The sequence below is a fragment of the Megalops cyprinoides genome, chromosome 25 (assembly GCF_013368585.1).
Source record: "Megalops cyprinoides isolate fMegCyp1 chromosome 25, fMegCyp1.pri, whole genome shotgun sequence".
Taxonomy (NCBI): Eukaryota; Metazoa; Chordata; class Actinopteri; order Elopiformes; family Megalopidae; genus Megalops; species Megalops cyprinoides.
The window spans coordinates 10,007,949-10,032,680 of NC_050607.1; the positions used below are offsets into that span (position 1 = coordinate 10,007,949).

A 24,732-nucleotide genomic window follows, 5' to 3' on the forward strand; every position below is an offset into this window, starting at 1 on the left:
TTAAGAGGTCCTATCAGATTCAACACTGTGTCGCAGAAGGAATGCCCTTTGGAGTGGCCGTTTAGCCAGCAGTGAAGGCACCCCTGTTACCTCCCAGTAGGTGGCGCCAGAACACATTTTCATTTTTGTTGTTTTTTTCCCCACTGTTTAAAGCTTTGACTCAGAGATATAGGCTATAACTAAATACTACAATGTAATGTTTTTCTCTCTTGTCATAACAATGGGATGGCACGGTGCCTCCCAGAGCAGAACTGACCCTCCGGGAGACACAGAACTGAGTGTCCACTCAGTCCTACAGCAGAATTCATCACTAACAGCATTTATCTTCCCAGGGTTTCCTCTTATTTGGTACACTGTATAACAATGATATATCAACTTTTGTTATTCAATCTCAGATGTATTCATATTTCTATAATTACACTGCCACCGTCCACAACTCACATAGCAGCTGGCTGTGTGCTGCAATAACTTAAGCAGGAAAAAGCAGACAATTGACATTCGGTACAAACTGTTATACAAACAGACAGACTGAGTGGATATTTAACCAATGCAGATCGCATAAAATTAAAAACAGATTGTAGTAATCATAGGCAACAACACCCGAAACAGCAGTAAGGTAAGTGGGACGGTATCAACATTTCCAAAGTTGTTGCTAGGGTGCAGTTTTACCAGTTATGTTAAGCTTAGCATGTTGCCGAGTTCTAGTGTTAAGTTCAGAAATTGTGACCTTCCTGTTAAGTTTTACTTTAACTTGGCTAGTATAGCATAACTAGTGTGAGCACCCATGTTTCGACTGATAGCAGCAGTGAGCACTCAGAATTCAAGTGTTTGATTCAGGTATCATAAACGGTCTATAGTAAAAACTGCTATTCGAGAAGAGTTATACATCATTTCAAGGCATTGGGCATGAATTCAGAGGGACAACATTAGCACAGACGCACTAAATATAAACATAAAATGGCATAACTGTTGCATAATTTTTTGCTTTAAATAAAGCCATCTTTAGAAAGGGAACAGGGTATTTTAGAAACAGTCAGAGGGATGATTGGTTGTAGAATAGTTTAGAATTGGCTTGAACAGGGAACCAGTGCCAGTCATGAGACAAAGGAAACCGAAACATAACCTCTTCTACATCTCCACCTCTTTCCTTTTCTGATCTTGTCTGGGACAGTTGGACGGGTGGAGGGGGGGAGGGGGGGAATCCCTGGTTTGGGACAGAGGCAGGACAGGGAGGAGCGGAGCGGCGTCCCCCCCCCTCCCCCCTTTCAGGCAGTCAGGGTGCTGGACGCTCTGAAGTAGGACAGGAACTTGAAGCAGAGGCTCACCACGAAGTACCAGATGTTGCGGGCCATCTGCGAGCGGGCGATGAAGACCCGCCAGATGAAGACCAGCAGGAGGGTGTTGAAGGTGTAGCGGATGTTCCTCAGCCTGTGGAGGGTGGGGGCAGGGACGGGGACAGGGGCGGAGGCAGGGGGGAGGAGGGACACAGTTAAAGGCAATGTCATACACAACATAAACAATTGCGCTGTTAGCACTGATAGAGGGTCCCTGATGCAGGGACCTGCTGTACACAGGATTCTCAGAAGCTCTTTCTCTAACCACAGGGTGAACCTCCACTGTTCTGGCACACTGGCGATACGTGTAGCAATGTATACGCTTGTGCAGCGTGTCTGAACCGGAGGTGAGGAAGAGGAGGAGGAGGAAGGGCAGCACGCACTTCTTCAGGTGCTGCCTGGCAGCAGGGATGTCCGACATGTCCTCGTTCAGAACGTATTTTTTGGTCCCGATGCAGTAGTTCTCTATGTACTCCGGCCAGTTCAGCTGACGAACGTCAAAGTTGAATTTCTGTGAGAATGAGCAGTGTGACAAAGAGCATTAGAGGTTAAACAGTCTTGTAAGACCGAATCAGAAAGTTACCAAACTTTAACAAAAAACATTTATGTCCAGAAATCAACCAAGATGGTTCGATAACAGCATACTCTTCCATGGGAGCAGTCTCTGCATCGCTGTGGAACTTTCAGAGGGGTCAACAGAGGCTGTTTTGCAACAGTGGGTAAGGCCAGGCTTTTTTTGTTGTATAGTTTGCTGAGCTGGTCAACTTGATCCTCTGTTAAAACAACTGTAATTGCTCAGAACAAATGGAGCATCCAACCCTTATGCTTTCAAAGGGCCAAAAACATCTCCCTTCAAGCATTGGTACAGATGCCATTACGTCATTCCTAAATACAAACACAATAACGCAGGTCACCTCCAACACATGAGCCAGACACCCCTGCGACACACTCTTGAGGGGAATCCCTCTGTGCCCCCCTGTGTCTCCCCATGCTGGGAGAGGTTCTTACCTTCCTGTCCTCAGCGCTTAGCTGGCCCATCAGCATGTTCACGTTCTCCGAGCTCCACTCCCAGTCCTGGCTGCTGAAGTACTCCAGCAGCCTGATGGCCTTGTGCAGCCTGTTAAAGATCCGCATCATCCTAGACAAGACAGGCGGAGGGATGGAAAAAGAGAGAAGGAGAAAGCGAGAGGGAGGGAAAGATGGAGAGAGAGATAGAGGTAGAAGGAGGGAGAGGGGGAGAAGCAGAGAGGGAGAGAGAGGGAAGAGGAGACAGAGAAAGAGAAAGAGAAAGGAAGGGAGAGGGAATGAAGGAGATGGAGAAAGATAAAGGGGGAAAAATACACTAAAGGATCCTCTGTTGTGGATTACACTAATATAACAATGTATCGATCTATGAATTTTATATCATTTCCAAGAGTGTCTGAAGCTTTAACTCTCTGTGTATGTTTACAATGGTCAGTCTATTATGCTGGCACAGTTCACCCCTTACTGTGGCTTCTGTCCAGACAGTCGCAGGTAGAGGTCGTAGATCAGGGCAGGAAACTTGTGGCTGACCAGGATCCAGTACTGGTTGATCAGGTAGTTGGAAGTGATGTTGGCGTTGGGCCGGCGGAAGGCCTGCTCCAGGGGGTTCCTCTTGAAGGTGGACATCACATGGTGCTCTGTGATGAACGGCAGGGGGCAGAATTCATATGCAGGACTGATCGACTTGGCAAATATCCACAAAGATTTACATCTGTGCAGCTGAAAAACTGTATGAATTTGCTTGCCCCAATCAGGATTGAACTGTAACAAAGCAGTGACATGTGACGTAACAGCTGAGAGCAACATTAAGGCTGTTACGTATTCAATAAGTAATGACAATTGTCATTACTCATTGAATTGACATTGTCAACCCTCCCTCTACAGCCGGCCCGCTGTCAGAAAGAGGGGTTTCTGAAGTGCAAGTTCTACCTCCTGCTTCCCCTGTAGTTCTGTTTACAACTCTGGGCTGTTCCTTCATACAACATATACTCACACAATTCCTTTTGTTCCTTCTCTGTTAGTTGTGATTTGTTTTTGAGGGAGCAGAGACTTCACAATACATTAACTCGGGGCCTGTCAATACGAAAAGGCAACCGGAGAGGTTTTACCTCTGGGTCCTTTAAACATGATATAAGGCTTCAGCCGACAGTAAACAGGGCTTATCTCCGCGGCACAGGAAACGGGCGGAGTGGCGAGCTCAGATTTCAGCTCAATAAGGCCTTTCAGACAGTTTGTGGGGAACGGGAGGGTAAAATAGTGAGCGTTGCTCTGCGGCCTGCCTGAGCCCCAACAATAACTGGAACACGGAAATCCAGCTGCTACCCTTCCTCCCCAATCAATGCTCATCAAAGGCATCTGAGCTTGCTGGGTCAGAGGAGAAGCCAAATCCCACACTTGTTTTCTTTACAAGAAAGTGGACGTTCGCTCATGCTTCTGGAACAGCAACAGCGGTGAGGTTGCAAATCCAAACCCAATTCCACCTCAGACTTTGACTGACTCATGACACAAGCTCACAACTCAAAGTGAGGTACAATGGAATAACATAAAAGTAAAATGAGTTATAATCCATCTTGGTCAGAATAAGAGGGCAGCAATGTAGCAAAGTTTTAAGGTGCAGAGCTTGTAACCACAAGGTTGATGGTTCAATTCCCCACTGTGGCACTGCTGCTGTATCCTTGGGTGAGGTACTTAACCCAGAATTGCCTCAGTAAATGTCCAGCTGTATAAATGGGTAACATGTAAAAATTGTAACATATGTAAGTCACTCTGGACAGGAGTGTCTGCTGAATGACAATAATGTATGTAATGTATATTCCGATAACAAGTTGCAAAATTCTTGCAAGCATTATTTCACAATTGGGGGGGTGGGGCAAGGTGGCAGAGAAAACCACCCCGGGATTATTACTGTCAGAGTAATACAGTAATTCAATGTCAAAATCCAACATTCATGAATTAGAAACAAGAGGCACTTCACTTCATTTTACATGATTATTTAACACCCCACAGAATGGATCTTTAGAGGAGCACAAAATGATTGACTGGCAAAAGAAAGAACGTCGTGACATGTGTCAGCTCTCCCCATCCTTCTTGTAAAGCCCGGGAATGAGGCAGGCGCGGTTTCTGACCTGGCGGTTTGCGCTCTTCTCTAGCTGACAGAAGATGTGACAGATCAGTGCGATGTCAAAGGCAGCGGCAAACTGCAATGTGTCTGAGTGCACAAAGGACAGGGAAGCCTGATGTCATAATCAGGGCTTACATCAGAGGCTTATGAAAGCCCCATTTATCTAAAGAATGGCAGTTTAAACCTATAAAGATGGCTCTTAAGGGTTCCACCTCAATCACAGAGGGCTTGCTCTCCTACCTGCTCCCGGCAGCAGAACCAGACATTAACTTGCTGGTGCCAGTTTTCCGCTAGAGTTATGGACTGGATTTCGGAAAGGAACCATGAATATCCCACCCAACAGCAACAAAGAAAATAAAGAAAACTAAAAAGCATCCACACCTTCCATTCTGTCTTGAGAAAACAAATGGAAAAGTCATCTTGCAAAAGCTACCCGCTCCCCTCCCTTCCCCGGTGTTCCTGAAAACGGGCAAATGCAGTGGGGTGACATCAGGCACGGCCTCACAACCGCTAAGGGTGTCTCCATGGCAACACGCAACGCCGACGGCCAGGCTGATCGGATCTGAGTTGACAGCCAGATGTGCCTCTGATCCGCGCCCTCGGCGGAAGAGATCCAGCCGGCGGTCACATGACTTTTGTTGACCTTCGCGCTCGGGAAGCCTAGGTCAGTTGCCATGGGGACACCTACTGTGATGTCGCTGCCCCTTTTTTCTCTGGAACCTCATCACTGAGCTGAGCCAGCAATCAAACAACACAACACAACCATATCTGCTGCACTCCCAAAGCGTAGATTAAATTAATCTGCATAAAACCCACAGGTCTTGCTGAAACACTGCAAGCCCTTAACATTAGCAGTGTATTGAGCAGACTTAATATGAATCTCGTCTCTGTACCATTTTATTTTAACTGAATAAAATCCTGCAATTACCGCCATTCTCGCATTAATGTGGGGTGGTAAGAATGCTGTGGCATATCCTCATTTCATAGTCAGAGCTCTGGTCCTGTTAGCAGCCATCTGCTGGGTACTTCCACTGTGACAGATGTGAGGTTCACTAATCTGTTAGGGGCCAAAAGTGTCACTGTGACACCCAGGGGGTGTAGGTGATGTGGACTTATCCTTTCATGGCAACCAAAGACACCAAAAAGGTGTTTGCAGCTTTGAGTGTTTTTTTTTTTTTTATCAAATGTCCTTTGAGAGATTACTGATGATTGGCAACCATTTCAATGACAGTTTAATGTGGTCTTTCTCTATGATAGCACACAAACCTCAGGCCACATAAAGTATTTGAAGACAAAACAGGAATCCAAGCTTTCTTCCCCATGTGGCAAATTAATTTACTGAAAAAAAGTCTCTGTCAGAGAGAGTAGTACTACTTTTAGGCAGACAGTACAGTCTCTAATCAACCTACAAAGGGATGAATCTTGTCACCTGCTCAACACCAAGAGTATGATGCTCAAACAGTGTTGTAGGAAAGTAGAGAAAGGAGTTTTTGTCATTGTCATCCTAGGTAATGATAGCCAAAATCACTGCTCTTTCCTGGCACACAAAGGAAGTGATGACAATTACCAAATGCCACCATCCAAGAAAGCGCCTTCAGCTAATGGCGTATATGCAACCCTTCTGTTAGAGTGGAGCAGCTCTTGAGGAGCCAGTGTGATGTTCTGAGGACGCTGTGTGTCTGCTGGCCTGACTCACCGATCTCACCCCAGTGGAAGGGGTTAATGCCACCTGTTGTGCAGTTGTACACCAGCGCCGATTTCGGTCTGAGGAGAGATCACAGGAAGTCAGAGTGAGCGTCCAATCAGACGTCTCCACTGTAACAGCGCTCACACGACTGCGTCACTGTTAATGATACAGGTATTGCTCTAATCCTCAAGGTACGATAGAGCTGCTTGGTCTCAGATATATTAAAGAAAAGAAAGCCTCAGGAGTAGTTCAATTGAGGTTAGCTGTCCTGAGGGAGGCTGAAATAATGAGAGGAACATTCAAAGATTGCAGAGCTTGTTAAATTCCTGAGGTATCCTCTCTATACATGACTGTGAACCCAGACGGTGTCCATTCTCCGTGTACAGTATACGAAAGAACACTGCTCTCCTTCACAGACCTGCTCTGCTGCTGTTGTAATCATGTGATGAAATGACAATGTTGTTGAATATTTCTCACCATAACTACACAGCGAGGTTTGTCAGCAACAGTGTTAGGGATGTATGGTGTGTGCTTTTAAGGTTTTAAGGTTTTTCAGTTTTTTTTATCTTCCTCTTAAATTTAGGCTGTTAAAGATACTTATTCGTACTTTGTTTCAGACAATAGAGCAATCAACGGAACAACCAACTCATCTTCATCAATTACCTTGACCATGTGCTGCTGATTTATATCACTAATGGTGCACAAATGAACATAAATAATCTATCAAATCCATAGTGGGAATCAAGTCAAACCTAATTATTCAAACCCTGTTGCCTCTACTACCAGCATAAATTGCCTCTGAAATCAATGAAAATTAAATGCTGTCATACATTCAGAAGGCAATGTGTCAATCCTCGGTGACATGAGTGCAGAGGTCAGAGGTCAAAGGTGCCGCTTCTCACCTGTGCACAGCTGTGTACCAGCCCACGGCCAGGGTGAGATTGATGACCACGTCCACGGGGATGAGGTCGGCCACCGCGTCGTTATTGGCCCTCATGGTGCGCAGAATCCCCTTTCCCGCCTGGAGCACCCCCCCCCCCCCCAATCCCCAAAACAGGAAGTCCAGTTAAAATGCAACAGGAAGCTGAGTGTGCTACGCTGCAGACATACTGCACCACTTCCCCTTTCCCCTATCTCTCATTCAGCACTGATCCAATCAGCATGCTCCAGTATCATTTCAGCATGGCTTTATGGGACTGACACACATCCGTATGACTTACTCCAATCCACTGTAGAAGAAACGCTACGCAGTATATATGTGCACACACACACACAAAAGCATATGAGCTCTACATACAGCAATGAAGACTCCACTTGGTCCATTGAAGTTGTCGATCCAGCCCTGGGAAATGGAAGAAAAGCCAGTGAGCCAGTGACATGAATTTTTTCATAACACTCCTGAAACATGTCTCACAAGTGTCATGATATAACCCCATTTAGTTCAGTTCACAAGACGTTTCTGCAAAAAATGTTGGAAATACTGCATCTGTATCTTATTCCAGTCTTCTGCATCTGCATCCACCAATCTGCATCTTATGATCGACAACCACCAAATCTGGTAATTCCATGTAAATGTAATCAGGTATATAGGATACAAACTGTACATTAAAATTGGATGCATCCCTTTGAGAATTAGCTCATTCATAATTTTGCCCACAAGAGGGAGCCCGCTGCCAGTAATGTCATTTCTGCATTATTCATTTTCATTCTTTGTACTATGCACATTTCCCAGTCAAGACTGCACTGAAGCACAGGTGTCTATGGTATTACTTCACCCTCTTCTGGAACAAAAGTGATTTCGGAAATTGTCTAATATGCACAACGTAACACTGGGAACAATTAAGGATACAAGATTTCAGCCAATTGCAGTCAGTCAGGATCTAGTTAATTTGAGTCAATAGGTTTAAATCAGATCACTATTTTGAGCCTAAAAAAAAAATCTGTTCAAACATGGGGGAAATGGCTCACTTCACCACCTGCACTTTGACGCAGCAGCTTTTTCTTAGCAATTGAAATTGAGCACTTCGTGCATGGCCAAAACTCTTTGCATGCCGGATATGAGAACATCTGATCAAGAAGTGAATGAGGTTGGTTCATTTGCAAAGGCTGCACACTGATTTGCAGTTGCCATGTTATTATGCTGCAACTTTTCCTTTGCTGCAGGGATTATGCATTCCAAATTCTGCGCTCTATCCGTCAATAGAGCCACAATGGATTCACTCATCGATTGCGCGATACTGTTTTTTAAAAATGGCAGAAGATCCGGCATGAAAGTTATTTTAGGTGGAAACCGTTGATCTTTGATCATTTTATAGAAAACTTACGAAAAATGTTCTTTGAAATTCAGTACAGCCGCCATACCATGCAGCCTAACCAATGCCTGCCGTGGTGGATGAGGGCTGTGCCGGGTTTTACCAAAACTGGCAAAACAGCAGAAGAGGAATACTAAGAACCAATGGGACGCTGCACTCCTTTGGTGCCGGGATCCCTAATTATAACCCAATAAATATGTGTGCAGCTCTCAGTAATGCACTGTGCAGTATGTCAGTCTAGCATGTTCCAGACGCCTGGTTTTGCACACCATAGGGAAACTCACAGGCATGCAGACCACTGCTATTAGCGTGGATGCACGGATCTGGGCCAGTGGATAAACCCACTGTTAAGGGATTACCAGCAACATTTCAGCACTTAGTGGGAGTTTGAATGACTCAGATTGTGAGTTAATCTCACAGGAGCACAGTTCTCCCGGTAGGGAGCAGGGTAAACTGGCAGGGCGTGTCCGGGTGGCTGCTGCTCAAACTATAGCAGCTCTTTCTGGGACCCCCTCAGCCTGCCAGCTTAACCCCTTCCTCCCTGTACCTCTTCGTCATAGATCTCCTTGCCTTATTGCCCTCTGTCCTTCACCCCATGAGTGTCTCTGTGAGATGCCTCTCCTGCGCTCTCCTCAAATCTGCTGCCAAAAAGCATCCATCTGATTCAAACATGTGGGCTTTTTCTTAAACAAACTGTACTTAGTGTTGCTCTAGTGCTGTATATCATTTGCACCTTAATCAGAACCACCTTTCTTAACTGCCTATCTTTGTTGTATTTTAGATATTTATCACTTTTCATTGCCATTGAGCACACTGGGTTTGTAAAAGATGAAAAATAATAACATTACTTTTATTAGTACTATTATTACTATTATTATTATTGGTAGTAGTAGTGGTGGCAGCAGTAGCATTCTCTCCTCAGCAGTGGCAGGGAGGGGGCAGGGGCGCTCACAGGGAAGGGCTCCTGCCAGCTGGCTCCTACGATGGACGGCCGGATGATGCCGATGTTGAGCTTGCTGCTCTCCTGCTGCACCACGTACTCAGCCAGCGCTTTGGTGTAGGTGTAGGTGTTTGGCCGGTCCCCGATGAGGCGCGGCGTGATGTCACGCACGATGCCGTCATCCATCCACCTGGAGCAAAGAGCACAGAGCACAGCGCCCCCACGGGGCAGTTACAGTGCAGTGCACGCATACAATAACTCGTATTCAGTCCATTCATACATAGAGTATAATCTGGGCGATTATCAATAACAGGCCTGGAGGTAAAGCAGCATTACCAAGCTGAGCCACTATGCAGTGGTGTGTGACTGAAAGGGTGTGTGTGTGTGTGTGTGTGCATGTGTATGTGCATGCATGGGTGATGTCACAGGGTCATGCAGTGTTCATCAGTGATGTCACAGGGTCATGCAGTGTTTGTGGGTAAAGGTGGGAATGTGTATGTGTATGTGTATGTGTATGTGTGTGTGTGTGTGTGTGTGTGTGTGTGTGTGTGTGTGTGTGCATGGGGGTCATGCAGTGTCGGGACGTGGCCAGGAGGTGGCGCTCTGTCCTCACTCGAGCGAGTCGATGAGCTTCTTGGGCTCCACAGGCGGGGGGTAGATGACCTCGTCGATGTGCCGGCGGTTGCAGTTGGCGTAGGCGGTGGAGACGTGGACGAAGGCTTCCAGGTTGCCCATCTGCCGCGCCAGACTCAGGAGCTGCTGTGTGGCGATCACGTTCAGCTGCAGGGCATGTCTGCAACCGGACACCACACCACATACATCCATCAGATACATCCAATCACACTGTACAAGCACGTTCAGAATACAAATCCGTGCAATAATATAAGGAAAGACGCTTAGAATGCCAATGGATCCTGCAGTTTGGTATTCTCTTTGATTTGAGTTACAGTTGGACACTTATGGTCTGTATATTGTGTGTGTGTGTGTGTGTGTGAGGGAAACAGATGCCAGCTCATTCAGGAGGGCACTGGAGGGTGAAAAGGTGTAGGGCTCCACATGGTCACTTGCAGGGCATGTCTGAGGCAGGGCTCAGGAAAGGGAGGGTCCACCAGAGCAATTCAGCATGAAGCCACATCTTTGGAAACGGATGAGAGAAGCAGTGTCTGCAGCCCCTCCTGCTGGGAGAGACTAAAACAGCATCTGTTGCACTGCACAGTCACTGGGTCCATGTGTCATCACTCACAGCACCAGGACAGTGCAAACCGCTCACAGAGCAAACAGCTCAATGCTGCTCACAGAGCAAACTCACAGAGCAAACTGCTCACAGAGCCAGCAGCTCAGAGAGCAAGCCAAACCGTGCCACTCACAGAGCAAACTGCCCACAAAGCAAACCACTCACAGAGCAAACCATTCACCGCTACTCAGAGAGCAAACCACTCACACAGTAAAAGGCTCATCACCACTCAGAAAGCCCACTGCTCCTGTGGTTTACCCTGCCACTATGCTCTGATTTCAGCACCAGTTTCATTTTAGCCCAAATTTAAATAGTGCGCACCTGCAAAGAGCCTCCTTCGTCTCACTTGCTGTATGCAATTTCTCAGCTGTGCTTTCGGGAAAAGATTAATATTGTACCGCTGAGTGCAAAATAGAAACTGAACCTCCACAAACAGCCTGTAAAAGCCTGTAAGAGATATTCAGCCCTTTCTCGCACAGAACTGAGAGCGGGAGGAGAAGCAGTGAGAGTGACCGGCAGGACACGGGCGTGGCCCCCGGGTCCCGCACGGCCACGGCCCGCGAGCTGACTGCTCCGAATCTCCGCTCTCTGCATCCGGGGGTGTGTCTCCGCCTCACAGACGCGGGAGGGGATTTGCTGCGAGGCATTTGCCACAGTCCGCTCCTCCTCCGCAATCACGCCATCCACCAGCCGAGACAAACGCCTTCAATCCCCTCATCCATCCGAGCGCGGAGAGGGAAACGCTCGTAAGTCATGGTGATGCATGGCGATGCTCTGCCTCGCCTCCCTCTTTCTCTGCCTCTCTCCTACTCTCTCTCTCTCTCTGTCTCTCTCTTCCCTCCTTCAATCTCCACCCCTCTCTGTTCCACTCGCGTTTCTCTCTTTTCCTCGCTGTCATGCAGGCGGTCGTGAATTTCCAAACCCGTGACACCCGTGAGTTGTTTATGCTTTTCAGCGGGCGTCTGAAACAATCTGCAGTAAAGCAGCTCAGACACCAGCAGCAGGAACTCAGTGTTACAGAGAACCGCCCCTCTAAAGAAACATGAAGCAAACAAAAAAAGCCTTTTGAGTAGATAAGCAGAAGAGAAGACACTGCAGATCTGTAGGACTTTGCATAATGCGCCCCCAGTCACAACTATGCAGTGCTAACACCGTTAGCCACTCTGGCACAACATATTGACATGGTGTTCAATTACATGCCACAGGCTACAGACAGCTTATGAAGAGCACTACACACGCCAATACATTAAAGCCAAGAATGAATTCAGCCAGGGCGCAAAGACACTGCCTGGGAATTCTACAGCTCGGATCTCAGTAACAAGCCTTGGATCAGCCCAAGCTTTTTCACCTGTGTCTTTCACTTAATGCACCATTCTTCTGGTTACTTTAGGTCATTTAAGGCCCCGTGACACCTCGTCTGTTTAAAGTTCACTTCGGTTCGCCTGCAGCTCAGGGTACATGAAGCACTGGCACTGATGCGATCACACTAGGATAGGGAACTGACTAAACCCATCAGGGCCCGACAGAAAGGCGTGGTCTTAGTGTTAGCTTAGAGTGTTTGGAACTGAATCCGAGCGCTCGTAATCTCAGTTAACTGATAGGCTCCGCAGTATGAATGCTCTCAGGTTTCACTGGAAACAAACTGCTGGACAGTACAGCAGAATACAGCAGCTTTCACGGCAGTTTTAACGGCATAGTTTTATGCCTTTGCTTCAGAGCCTGCGCTTATGTGAGCGCTTGCCAAAAGGTGGCAGGCTGCTGAGAGCATCTGCATGTGCCAATGCAGCTCAGTAAAAACCAACTCTTTTGTGTTTACAGCCACCAGGAAGTGCTCACACTTTTTCACTGTCAAGGTGAAAATCTTTATTAGCTTTGAGTAAAAAGTGACGTCTCAAGAGCAAGCTCTGTATAAGACAACGCAACACAAAAATTGAATCTGTTTTTACAAGCGCCAGTGGTTTCACAGCAACTAGCACCGGATCATGCTTATGTGTCTGGTTGACACAAAAAACATGGCAGAGCCTCATTACATCATATCCTCCAGCAGAGGGAACACAATGGACACTTCCTGTCCGCAACTCCGGTCCATTGATATCCCGTCCACTCACCGGTCCAGAAATTCCATGTGAATAAACGCCGGACACAATGACAGTGACACGTCACCACTCCAACATCCTGGCGGCTCATATTCTAATGACCTGCTTAGATAAAGTGCCCGGGGGCTGCTCGATAATCAGATAAAAAAACACGCCATGCTGATCTGACAGAAGCTACAGAGCAGTGAGGGGGGGCTTGCTAGTGGTATGAAAGGCCTGTTACATCACATGTCATTTCCCCTACACACCGGGAGTCCCCTGCACTGCAGGAGACCTTGGTAATTTGACAAAACGCTCTGAGATCTCTGTAAATGAGGACACGATGACTGCCAAATGAAAGCCCTTGTTTGAGAGCACAGCAGTGAAGCAGTAGGTGGGATGGAGTACAGAGGGCTCTATATCAGTGGAAGCAGAAGACGGGGGTAGTGTAACTATGCTAATGTGCAAATATGCTAAAGTTAGCAGGTTGTATAGACGCTGGATATTATAAGATGATGCTAAGGGATATTATGTGTTGATGCTGTGCGCAGAGACAGGAGGATTGTGGGATATTCAACATGTTGGGAAAGAGAGTAAAGGACTGTGGATTATTCTACATGTCGGACAGACAGTGGAGGATTCTGGGGTAATCAGCATATTTAGACAGAGTGAAGGATTGTGGAATATTCTAAATGTTCGCCTGGTGAGCGGAGAATTGTGGGAATTTCTAAATGCTGCACAGTGAGTGAAGGAGTGTGGGATGTGCTGCATGTTGGAGAGAGTGGAGAATTATGGGATGTGCAACATATTGGACAGCGACTGGGGGGCTGTGGGTTGTTGTGAGTCGGGAGGGGCCCTACTTAAGCGGCTCGTCGAAGCGGATGGTGGCGGCGCAGTGGAAGACGACGTTGATGCAGGCGGTTAGCCTCTCCACGTCCTCGGGGCTGATGGCCAGGCCGGGCTGCATCAGCTCACTGCTGATGGGCACGATCTTCCGGTGGAAGTCTGGGTTCTCCTCCCGCACGCGGTCGAACAGCTGCAACACACAGCACATGCCATGCTCACGCACATGTCCATGCAACATGCAACACAATGTGCAATCACATGTGTGTCAACACACACACACACACACACACACACACACACACACACAATACAGAAAAGGACACACATGTCTACTTACACATAGACCCAGAACAGAATTACACATTTTAGTAACTTTCGAACCTTACTTTATATTTTTAGCTCAATTTCTAATGAGCTGTACCTAGTACTGATGTTTGAAACAGACATTTTCCAACACCAGCTCACAACACCATTACAGAGCTCTGAAAACACCAAGACTGTGACACATCACATCATTGATTTTTCAGAGGAAGCCGTCTTTAACCTACACACAGAGAGGCAAGATGCCACTGCACCACATCACAGTCATTTCCCACAGTATCAACCCCCAGGCAGTTTTACTTGACTCAGCCTTTTAGTATAACAATTATGCACTGAAGTGTTAAATGATTTAGGTTTCTCCACAATGACTGATTAGTGAATTACATCTTCTAAATGTGCTGTAATTGGCTGTGGCAGTACTTGCGTTTTTTCCCAGTACAGCCCAAATAGCACTTCCAGCATCCCTCCTTGTGCAGTTTCCCCCGGGTATGATAGCACTACAGCTGTGCTATATATTGACCAGGTAGTCAGCTCAGTGTGCTTCACATGGAGTGTTCTTTCTCTGGCATTGCTGAAGCTAGTAGAGAGGACTGAAGACATTATCTTAAAGTCTTACAGGGAAATCATATTTGGATTTTCTTTTCCTGTATGCTTATCTTTGTCGGATACTAAACTGCGAGGTTACCGTGGTGACAGAGCTGGAGGCGGGCGTGTTCTGTTGTCGCCGGGGCAGGGAGGAAGTCACCTTGTCCTTTTTATTTTTAATTTGTGCGCTCGAGGGGAGACAAACCTAGCTGACATGCCCACATGTATGCTGTCAGGCTGTGAGAGCATAACGTCAGTGTTGAGAGAACGTTACGTGCTGGTAGGTGTAGTTCCAGGAGAGGCGATAGGAGGATACTCAGACAGTGGGGCAGTGTGAGAAGACTGCAAAAGGAGCTCACCATGACTGTGTGCACTGGAAACCAGCACACTGTACATCTGAACTTTCCTCAGAGAGAGAGCAGCATGCTTTCAGCCTTCCCCTCCCCCTACTGATGCTGGGTCACTAAGAGATGGGAAACTTGTAGAAGTGATGAACTACTGACAGAGAGCATTAAGAGCAGCAAACATTTTCAAGTTCTAGCACCCGTAAACATGTCAAAGAGTAACACTGAATCTCCCCAGAGAAAACACCTGATAACATCTTTGTGACCTTTGTGAAGTTCCAACTTTAAGCTGTGTTACTAAGCAACAAAAACACAGCACGCCCAGAATTCTGGCAAGAGCCCCCTATCTACAAACCCCAACATGCGGGAGGAAGTGAGTAATCCAAGAAACATACTGAGATCAAGAGCAAACATGATGTGTTGACGCTTTTCCACAAACCTCCAGAAGCAAAAAAAAAAGTCGGTGTGCTAGAAAAATGAGGCAGGTAGAAGGAGAGCCATTGAGAAGATGGTGAGACTAGCAGCCAAGTGGAAAGCTGAACTGCCATACACTACAGTAAGAATCTGAATATACTTCTGATTACACTGAGCCATACGCGTTTAATCTCGTAAAACAGCTGGGCGTGGCAATGCCTGTGCTTAATGGCTCACTGCCGGAGCAGCACTTGTGCAAAGGGTCAGGGGCTTTGTATGTCACTGGTCTCTCTGAGGCTGATGCACTGAGGGCTGTTGGAAAATGGAGAGAGAGACACAAACCTCCACACAAGACGATAGGAGATACAGGGGAACACAGGAGGAAAACTGCAAGTAAGGCTGGTGGGAAGGAAGGAAGAGGGGGGGAAACAGGAGGAGAGGGGGGACCTCTCTTACTTTCAAATCAAGGGATTCCAAAATGTACCTGGCTGCTTAGTTCACTCTTAAACTGTGGGACTCCTCTAATGTTCACAGGCTTGCTGACACTGATACTGCTGCAACGTTGTCCGATACTGCTGCAAAACCCACGCAGTATCCTGGTGTGACATATCCACAATAAGCAAGAATTACGGCATACAAAACAGTGGGGGAGCGACAGAATAAAACCCAACAAAATGGAAAATGATGCTGACTGCTAAATCAGGAGGTGGTGAATTGAACTAGCTGAGTCTTCAGCTCAGAAGGTGGAGCCTCTGCTAACGACCAATGAGGTGAATGTGACACAAAAGGAAGGCCTTGCAGCACAGAGAGAGACGCCGGCTGCCATGGTTGACTGGAACCCTTCAACAGAGAGTGCAGTGTTTTTGTTAAACGTATGAAAGCAACTAAAGAGGAGCCAGCGGCACCATAGCCTTTGGTCTCCTCTTTGTTGAGAAGGGCATTGTGGGATATCAGTTGAAGCTGTGGGCCCTGAGAATAGACGGAGCCAGCCTGACACTGGTCTTCTGTGCCACTGTACCCACCAGCCCCGCTGGCATGAATAAGCCTGTGTGTGAGCGGAAACAAAGGGTAGCTCTTCACTCCTAGGGGGCGCAGTGTGAGCCGACTTCAGGGGTGCAAGGTGATGCCAGTGTGGCCAACACATTACCGCACAGAAAGGGTGGCTGTTCTGGGGCCTTCACCTCTGGCTGTCCCGAAAGGCACATACCACACTGAGAGAGGAGTCACAGCAGAGTAGACACTTCCCTGAGAGAGAGAGAGAGGGCAGTTTTCTGTTCCTGGGTCAGGTCCAGAGGGCTGTCAGATTCGCAGACAGATCTCCTCATGAGGGACTCGAAACTGAGCCTCCCTCTCCCCCTCGCAGCGGCTCCGCTTTGACTGCTGTGAGAGGAGTGCAGAGCGCCGGACTCATTAGCTCAGAGTGATGTATCTGCAGCTCTCCGCAAACTGCACTTCGGCGCGCAGAGCTCGTAAATCTCCCTGCTCTTCCGTTTACTGCGCTGTGGGCTTTCACAGGGACCCGAACTGATGAGAGCCTCCCTTTCACAGACGCCTGAGCCAGCCCTATAACCAAGGCTTCCGCCCGTGGGGCTGTGACATCACCGCGCAGGCAGGAGCTGCGCAGACGGACACGCGGCTGCACACTGTCTGCGCAGCTGCAGTCGGTCTGTCCTGACAGGCAGACTGATGAGGTAGAAGGGGCAGGAATGGGACCTGGGAGAGGAGTGCTGAGGGACAGGGACTAACGGTGAAGAAAAGAGGGCAAGCATGTTAATGAGAGAAAAACAGGCCACATTTCGGAGCTCCCTCCTGGGAACTTGCGCAGCTTCTTTGCACTGCGGCCTGCCTCCCGGATAAGCCTCCCCCACACGTACTGTCTCATGGGGTTTACTGCAGCAAGGGCCGGCGCACTGGCAGAAAAATTACCACAGAGAAACAACATCACCACACGCTGCGCACGCCACTGCCCAGAAATGTTAACTAAGTACTGCCGGGGTTTTCCCTTCACTCTGATTTCAAACGCACAATTACCTTTGCAGCGGCTCAGCAGGGTGGAGCATTAAGGTAGCTGACGACTCACAGTGGCTATATCTTAGCTAACAGGGAAGATGGCTCTCACTAATACTTTAAGCCACAGGGGGAGGGAGGGGAAAGCCACAACCGCAGTCGAATAAATGGCTGAAAGTTTTCACCCGACTTTAAGCTCTCTGATGCTGGGCCATTGCGGTCTGTCATGTCCACAGAGGTGAGACTGTGTCTGTGAGGTTTATTAAAATGCACAGTGACACTGTGGTTCAAACACATCTAAACCTAATGACCCCTGCAACAAGTCAGCAAGTTTCTGTTAAATCAATGTGAGTGGATTATATTAATGTGAGTGGATTTAAATGAATGTGAGTGCTTTATGAATGCTGCATGCTTTTAATGCCTGGAGTGTGTGCCAACCCTGACGTAAACACACACACACACACACAAAACACAAGCCAGGATGTTTTCTGTGGGGAGTGTTGTCAGAGAGTGAATGCCTTGATGGTAGCTGGATTATAAACCGCACACATCTCTCACTGGCCTAATCCTGCCCTCACACTGCAACATCTGTCTGCATCGCTGGCCAATCACAGCGCCACAAAATCAAGGCCACAGCGAATCGGGCTGGAGTCTGCCGTGCTGACGGCTCCTCTGCCAAGCCACACGACGACTCCCTCGCTCGAGGAAGAGGGCTGGCAGCCTATCAGGGAGCAGCTGGGTAGAGGTGAAGCAAGGTGAATGCTTCCCTCTCTTTTCCTTTCACTCGCTTTCTCTCTCAGAACAGCCTCTCGCCTGCCTTCCCTCTTTTCCTTTCTCTTCCGTCTCTTTCTCTCCCCTGCTCTACTCCCACTCCCCTCCCTCCCCCCTCCAATTCCAAATACAGCTTCCCGAATGACGGAATCTCCTTATTGGATTACTATACATTTTATAGTGAACACAAACAGTATCTCTGAATGAACCGAGGGAAGACGCTCCTGTTTGGATTGAGGAAGGAGCTCTTGTCTGACTGCTTAGCGGTTATTGCGGTTAGGCCTGAATCCCTGCTAGAGAACCGCATTTCTGCCATAGAGACCCTGTGGGGTGATCATATCCACTGAAATTTCTTCTCCTGATTGAACGCTTTGCTATAGTGCTACAGCAAACATCCAGAGCATATACCTGTGAGCACCTTGCAGGATGGGGATGGAAAGCCCTTTAAGCTCCATTCTGGCCTATGCGGTACCACCACCACAGGCATTTCCACCAGCTTGCTGCCGTCTACAGTCGGCATCCACCACCTACACTGAATACTACCACAGATCTCTCTATCCCTGCTGAAACAGTTTAAATTTGAGCAAATATGGCATGCAAAGAGGGACAAAAAGGCATTATGCTGTGGGGAAACACAGAGAGGAGTAAAGTCAGCGACAAAATGACTCCACCACCGCAAAACACTTAAGTCCTCATGACACCCTGAAAAGGTCAAGGCTAGAAATTCCCATCAGCCCTCAATCCTTCTGCCACCTAAAAGAAGTGCACTTCCCCAGGGACAACCGCTCTGACACGGGGACCAAAGCCAAGGCCCAGTTGTCACCCAGGAAAACTTTAAGACACATTTCCTCCAGCATGCAGGAATGGAGGAACACCGGATACCAAAAAGAAATATTTCCAGCACAGACGCAAGAGGTAAAAGGGACTGACCTGGAGACAGGCGGAAGACACATCCTTTATGACGCATCTCTGCGGCATAAATAAATAGGCTCCCTCCTCACGGAGTAACGGCTGGAGCTGATGGTGGCGGCGCTGTGTTAGGGGTGCAGAGAATGCCGGCGGCGTGGCACTCTGCTTTTCAAAACAGGACCTCGTGCTGCGCGGAGAGCAATTCCATTATCCGGCAGACCAAACCCATTTAACAAAAGGGCCTGAATTCTAATGGGAGGTAAGTGCCATAAATCCAGCCGGAGCACAGCAAGGAAGCGGCCCTTAAAGACGAGCCCGGGGCACCTCTTTCTCCTGAACCGGAGCTTTGTGTCAGTCTCGCTCTCTCATAATCTTTGGTCTTCTCACCATTAACCTTCAGTGTTTAATCAAGGTGTGTGGTACGGTCAAGCACACCCTGGTTGATCATGTAGAATGTACTCCGCACTCACAGTCCATATCCCGGTTATGCTCGCTTAAAAGCCAGCCGTGTAAAAGGCAGGAAACTTCAAGGACAAGGCTACCAATGCACAGGTGTCCAGCTGACTGTCTCATCAAGGTGTATAGCTAAATCAAACATTTAACAGATGATTATTCACAGGACTCTGAAATTTAACTAAGCTACTCACTGTCCTGAGAAACGTGTAGAATATGTAACCTCCTCTGGGGACCAACTCATAAGAGCTGAGGAGTGTACATGCAGCCTGACTTTGCAGTGCAACTTAATGAAGGCAGTGAGCAACTTGTCTAACTTGTCTAAATGGCATTAATTATTAATCTCATCCATTTCATGGATTTTCGGGGTTTTAGGGGGCTGTTGTGATTGATCAAATGAGTGCTGGAAGATGCACAGCTTTCTTGGTGTCAGTACAAGTGAACAGGAAGCTTTCTTCAGTGATTGAAGATGAATTCATGGCTTCAGTAGCGTGTCCGCTGGTCTGCCTGTTAATCAGTGGGAATACCACGTTTGTCTGTGGAAGATACTCTCAGAGATGCTCCTGATCTTGATCGATGTGATCCTGTTTAGTGCAGAAACAGTTCTCTCAACTGCCCCACCATCAAACTCCCACTCCGAGTGTCTCTAGACTTTGGCCCTCCACAGAGGAAATTTACCAGAACTCTCATCATCAACAGCTGATCAATAATATCCTCGCACTGGGAGTGTAAGTCATTACAGGAATAAATAATTCAATTCTGGCCCCATTTCCTAATGTCTTTCTCATATTTTTAATGGCTTATTAAATGAGGCCTCCCTCTCCTCTTGTTCACTGCCCTGGGCCGATTTTAGAGTGACATGGTACGTTCCCAGTCGGCTGTCAGAGGCATCCATGTAAAAGCCTGAGGCCTACACATCCCGGGGCTCAAGTTGAATTGTGTCCCAGGGAGAAGGATGCCATCTGAGGCAACCTGACAGCTCCCATCTCCTTTCTCTGGCTGGTGATAACATCAAACACAGCCTCCATGGCAGTGGTAGTGTCAGGCCCATTCACAACAATGCTGATCAGGACCCTCAGTGGAGCCGTCCAATCACAGTGTCTGCCTCGGCTGTGGGCCAGCCTTCACCGCTTTTTTGCTAATGCTGACCCGCTGAGGCAGAGATAGGACACATGCTTCAGTTCTGGCCCAGTCAGACAGCGCTTGTTCAGCAGAGCCACGAATGAACATGTGTGAGTTAAGCAGTTTAATGGTTCTTTTCCAGCAGAGTATGGTAATTAAAGTTGCACTTTATCTGCAGTCTAATTAGACATAAAACACGCCCCTCCAAAAACCTCACAATCTTTCTGTTTTCCCATAAACCCATAATTATTAGGGGCTTTACTGGGCTCTACACAAGAGTTCACAGGTCAATGACTGAGGTATACTGTGGAGAGGCTGAGGCCTTCACCCTGGGAGTTTGAAAAGGCTCGGCTGATTTCCACCTCAGTGACAGAATGGGAGGTTACTGTGGCTCGGGGGACGCTGGTCTCTGAGCTCAGCTGACAGCTTATCCAGGGAAGAGCTCGCTGCTGCCAGCACTGAGGCAGGCAGCTCACACCGTGACAGAGACGCTGGGTGAGGAGATGCAGAAAGTTCCAGAAGAGAGGGAGCTCTGCATGAGAAAAATGAGCATTGTGAACATCTTCTTGAATCTGGCTGATGTGTTTTTTTCACCAGTGCTGCGCGCACACACACATACACACACACACACACACACACACACATGCACACACCTACGCACACACCTACGCACACTACATCCCTGCAGTAGCCCCAGTGCTGTGGGCACAGATTGTAGAAACAGACAGTTGAATCTGTGGGGATGGGTGGTGGGGGGGGCTTATATCAGGAGAAGCTAATGTGTTGCCAGCATCCAGACAGGGTAATCCAGGCCATATGTTCCCCTGATCTCACACAGCATCATGTCCCCTTCATCTCTGTCTCTCCACCTCTCTCTTCCTCTCCCTCTCACCATCTCTCTCCATCTCCTTCTCTCTCCATCTCTCTCTCCCTCTCTTCACTTTTCCCTTTCTTCTCTCTCTCCTTCTCCTCTCCCTCTCTCCATCTCTCTCTCTCTTGCCCTCTCTCCATCTCTCTTTCCCTCTCAGTCTCACACGCACATTTATGTTCTTCCATTGCATTCTTCACCCTTTTCCATGCGCATCCTTTTTCACACATGAATACCCACAGGAGAGCACGCAGATGCCATCGCAGACAGGCGTGCAGCCGTGCACATGCTACAGGGCACAGCTAATGTGCACGGCCCTGCATCTCCCAGGGGAGGACCAATCAGCTCACAGCAAGCTCACCCTCCACCGCCAGCTGCTCTCTGGCCATTCAAGGAAGTTAATTACCACTGCAGGGGGGGTGAACCGCTCAGATTCGGCCGCAATGGAGCGTGTAAGCATCCGAACCTAGGGCATAGGTAATTTCACGGCAGCGTCACCTGTGAACGCTAGCTTGAGTTGTGCTCACTTTGCAAGAGCTGGGGAAAACAAGTTTGCTAACACAAGAGCCCGATTAAGACTGCTCTAAACACGTCTCAGGATTGGTGAGACACAAGCGTAGTAATGTTGTTCAGGCTGTCTTAGACAGCCCACTCCTGCAACTGTATTCGAGGAAGCAGGGGAATGATCATTAAGCGTGACGCAGTTCTTTTTCATGTCAAGCCCTGCCTCAGACTGCAGATCTGCTTAGCTCTGGGGAACGGTCTCATTTACGGGAGAGACTTCGCAACACTGCCTGCCCCGCCTTCAGCACCAGGCTGAGCCTGATCACGTCTCGGCGACGCCTCAGTAACAGCGAGACCGAAGGGTGAAGAGATTTAACACTTCTTCTCCTCCTCGGTCCCGGACTGTCTTCTCCTGGGTGTCTCTGTACGAGTCCATACAGGCCGTGGCTGATGCGGGCTTGCTGTGTGCCGTACCGCTGTGCTGGCAGGAAATGTGCCTGTCCTAAAGTTATAGGTACGCTAAGCCTTTCTGTAACCAGGGAAACAGGGAGGCTGCTTGGTGACACTGTGGCAGGAAATGAAGACTAGGTGTGATGCAATTCTTTCATATCAAGCCTCCTTCAGACTGCCGACCTGCACAGCTCTAAGGAACAGTCTTATTTCAAGGGAGGGGCTGCAGCTTCCTGTCTTTATAGGGGCTGGAAATAAAGCCAAGCTAATGATGTTTGGGCTGCTTTCAGGAAAAGCAATATGTCCAGCCCCAGGCAGGTACAGTTTCTTTCTTACAGCTTGCTTCAAGCTCTGTACGTTCCAAACCCGCTTTCAGTCCTACCACACAAACCATGTTCCGCTGACCAATTTCACCAGAGTGACTGAAAAAGCAGCAGGTGGTTTAGGGGTTGGAGGGGCGGTTAGGGTACAAACCCTGGGTGGGACATCCCAGTTATGCCCACGGGCAACTGGCTTCACCTCCCTCCCTGCAGTTAGAGCTTGGCTGTACTCCTCAAAACCAAAAAGCATTGTAAGCCTCCCTCGATGAGGCTTTAAATAAGTTAATATCAGGACATGACGATGCATGTTCGCACACAAACACAATCACCGCGGCGCCGTTCCTGCTCAGACAAAAAGGGCTCCTTTCTTCATCTGGAACAGAAAACAAAGGCTGAGGAGAGGAGGAAGAAACGCAGGGAATAATGTGCTGCCTTCAGAGGGAGAATAGCAGGAAGAACATCGTAGCAGCAACAGAAAAGCTCTTCCTCTTCCTCTTCCTCTCCTCTTCCTCACCACTCAACTTTAAACACATCCCTCCTTCATAATTTGCTCACCATGCTTGGTGTGGCGACGTAAAATTCATTTCTGTATGCTACACACGTGTATAGTATTACATACAATATATCCACGTTACATACAATGCTACACCCACAATGCTTTGAAAGCACTGCCACCGTACTCTGTTCAGCAAAGAAATCTTGATTCATAGTGACACATCTGTAAAGTCATGAACCTCTGTGTATGCACACATTCTACACTTCCCCAAAGGAAGAGCAGAATTTCATTCTGTTTCCCATACTATAATAAACCCACTCACACAGCATGACATACACACAAGCCTGTCACATCGCCTGCAGTATGGAGTGTATGTAGCGCTGTGTCACGCCTGGTCTTCAGCAACCCAACAGTCCCTGCTTCCACTGCAGGTCCCATTGAGTTTATTCCATGCATCAATACCGCTACATGGGGAAAAAATACAAAATGTTTCATTGGCCATTAGTTACTACCACCTCTGCCCTGTTGAAAGAAAAAAAACCCCTCATCCTCAAACCTCAAATCACAGCACTATACACATTATGCCTGCTGTTGTCAATTGACAGAGACTGCTTTGGGTTTTCTTTGTTCGATTATGCTCTGGCTTCTCTTAATCGATGGTTGTGTTTGCAGACCTAGGGTCCCCCCCCCGCATTGCTTTAGCACAGCTAATCGAGCCATTAGCCATGTAGCCACTTCATTACGGTGGCTGAGGGGAGATAACTGAGCGCTAAGAGACTTACTGCACAGACCTTTAATAGCGTACTGTGAAGATATTCACCTTGAGGACAGATGAGAGCATTTGTACACAGGAGTGCCTGCGAGGGAGAGTGCCTTTTTGGATTTAATTACGGAATTAAAAGCGGCTTTCGATGATTTTCTAAAAACGGCACAAAGGCTCTGAGCACGCAGCGCCTCTTAAAAAGCCCCTGCTTCAGCATGCGGCCCTGGAGCTCAATGGCGTCCTTTTGTGGTTCTCCTCCCGCGCATGGGAGACGGGATGCTGGCTGATGGCGTGCGTGTTCGCCCGCCGGGTCCGTCCGGGTTCAGGCCCGGCTGTGTTCAGCACTGGTGTTCAGCAGCGGGCCCACAGGAATGCGGTCCCGCGTTCATGGAAGCAGCGGGGAGAAGATTGGAATTAAGCTCGCTCCCAGTCCGAATCTTTCAAACCCCATTAGGCCCAGCATGTGCTTATGTACTGCGGAGTCAGATACGTCCCCTAGGGGTGTCGGAGCTGACAGCACACATATGGAGCCCTTTTCCCTCTCTCTCCTGTTCTCTCTCTCTCTCTCTCTCTCTCTCTCTCTCTCTCTCTCTCAGTACAATTCATTTCAAATCATATCAATTCAGTTGAACTTCAGCACAATGTCTCAGCTTGACAAACATACATTTGTGTTGCTAAGGCAAACTAAACAGAATACCTTAGAGTACATGCACACATAAGAGTTAAGAGAAAGACTCTCTCTCTCTCTCTCTCTCTCTCTCTCTCTCTCTTCCCCTGTGCCTGCATGTTTCTCTAGGTGAGCAGCTCCTGTGAGGAGGCTCAGATATGACAG

The 24,732-nt window shown here is 48.1% G+C and overlaps 1 protein-coding gene across 1 annotated transcript in view; it reads right to left on the minus strand.

Annotated features, from left to right (window-relative positions):
• Positions 1–1,172: 1,172 nt before the first annotated feature.
• The window catches only part of LOC118772225 (fatty acyl-CoA reductase 1-like), a 38,372-nt gene continuing 14,812 nt past the window's right edge, over positions 1,173–24,732 (minus strand). Inside the window, exons 3-12 of the mRNA XM_036520535.1 lie at positions 13,588–13,763; positions 10,032–10,211; positions 9,431–9,608; positions 7,464–7,508; positions 7,069–7,187; positions 6,176–6,243; positions 2,824–2,995; positions 2,343–2,472; positions 1,718–1,845; positions 1,173–1,428 (exon numbers count right to left, since the gene is read on the minus strand). Coding sequence (XP_036376428.1) covers positions 1,266–1,428; positions 1,718–1,845; positions 2,343–2,472; positions 2,824–2,995; positions 6,176–6,243; positions 7,069–7,187; positions 7,464–7,508; positions 9,431–9,608; positions 10,032–10,211; positions 13,588–13,763 — 1,359 coding nt within the window. The 3' untranslated portion in view covers positions 1,173–1,265. The remainder of the gene's footprint in view (positions 1,429–1,717; positions 1,846–2,342; positions 2,473–2,823; positions 2,996–6,175; positions 6,244–7,068; positions 7,188–7,463; positions 7,509–9,430; positions 9,609–10,031; positions 10,212–13,587; positions 13,764–24,732) is intronic.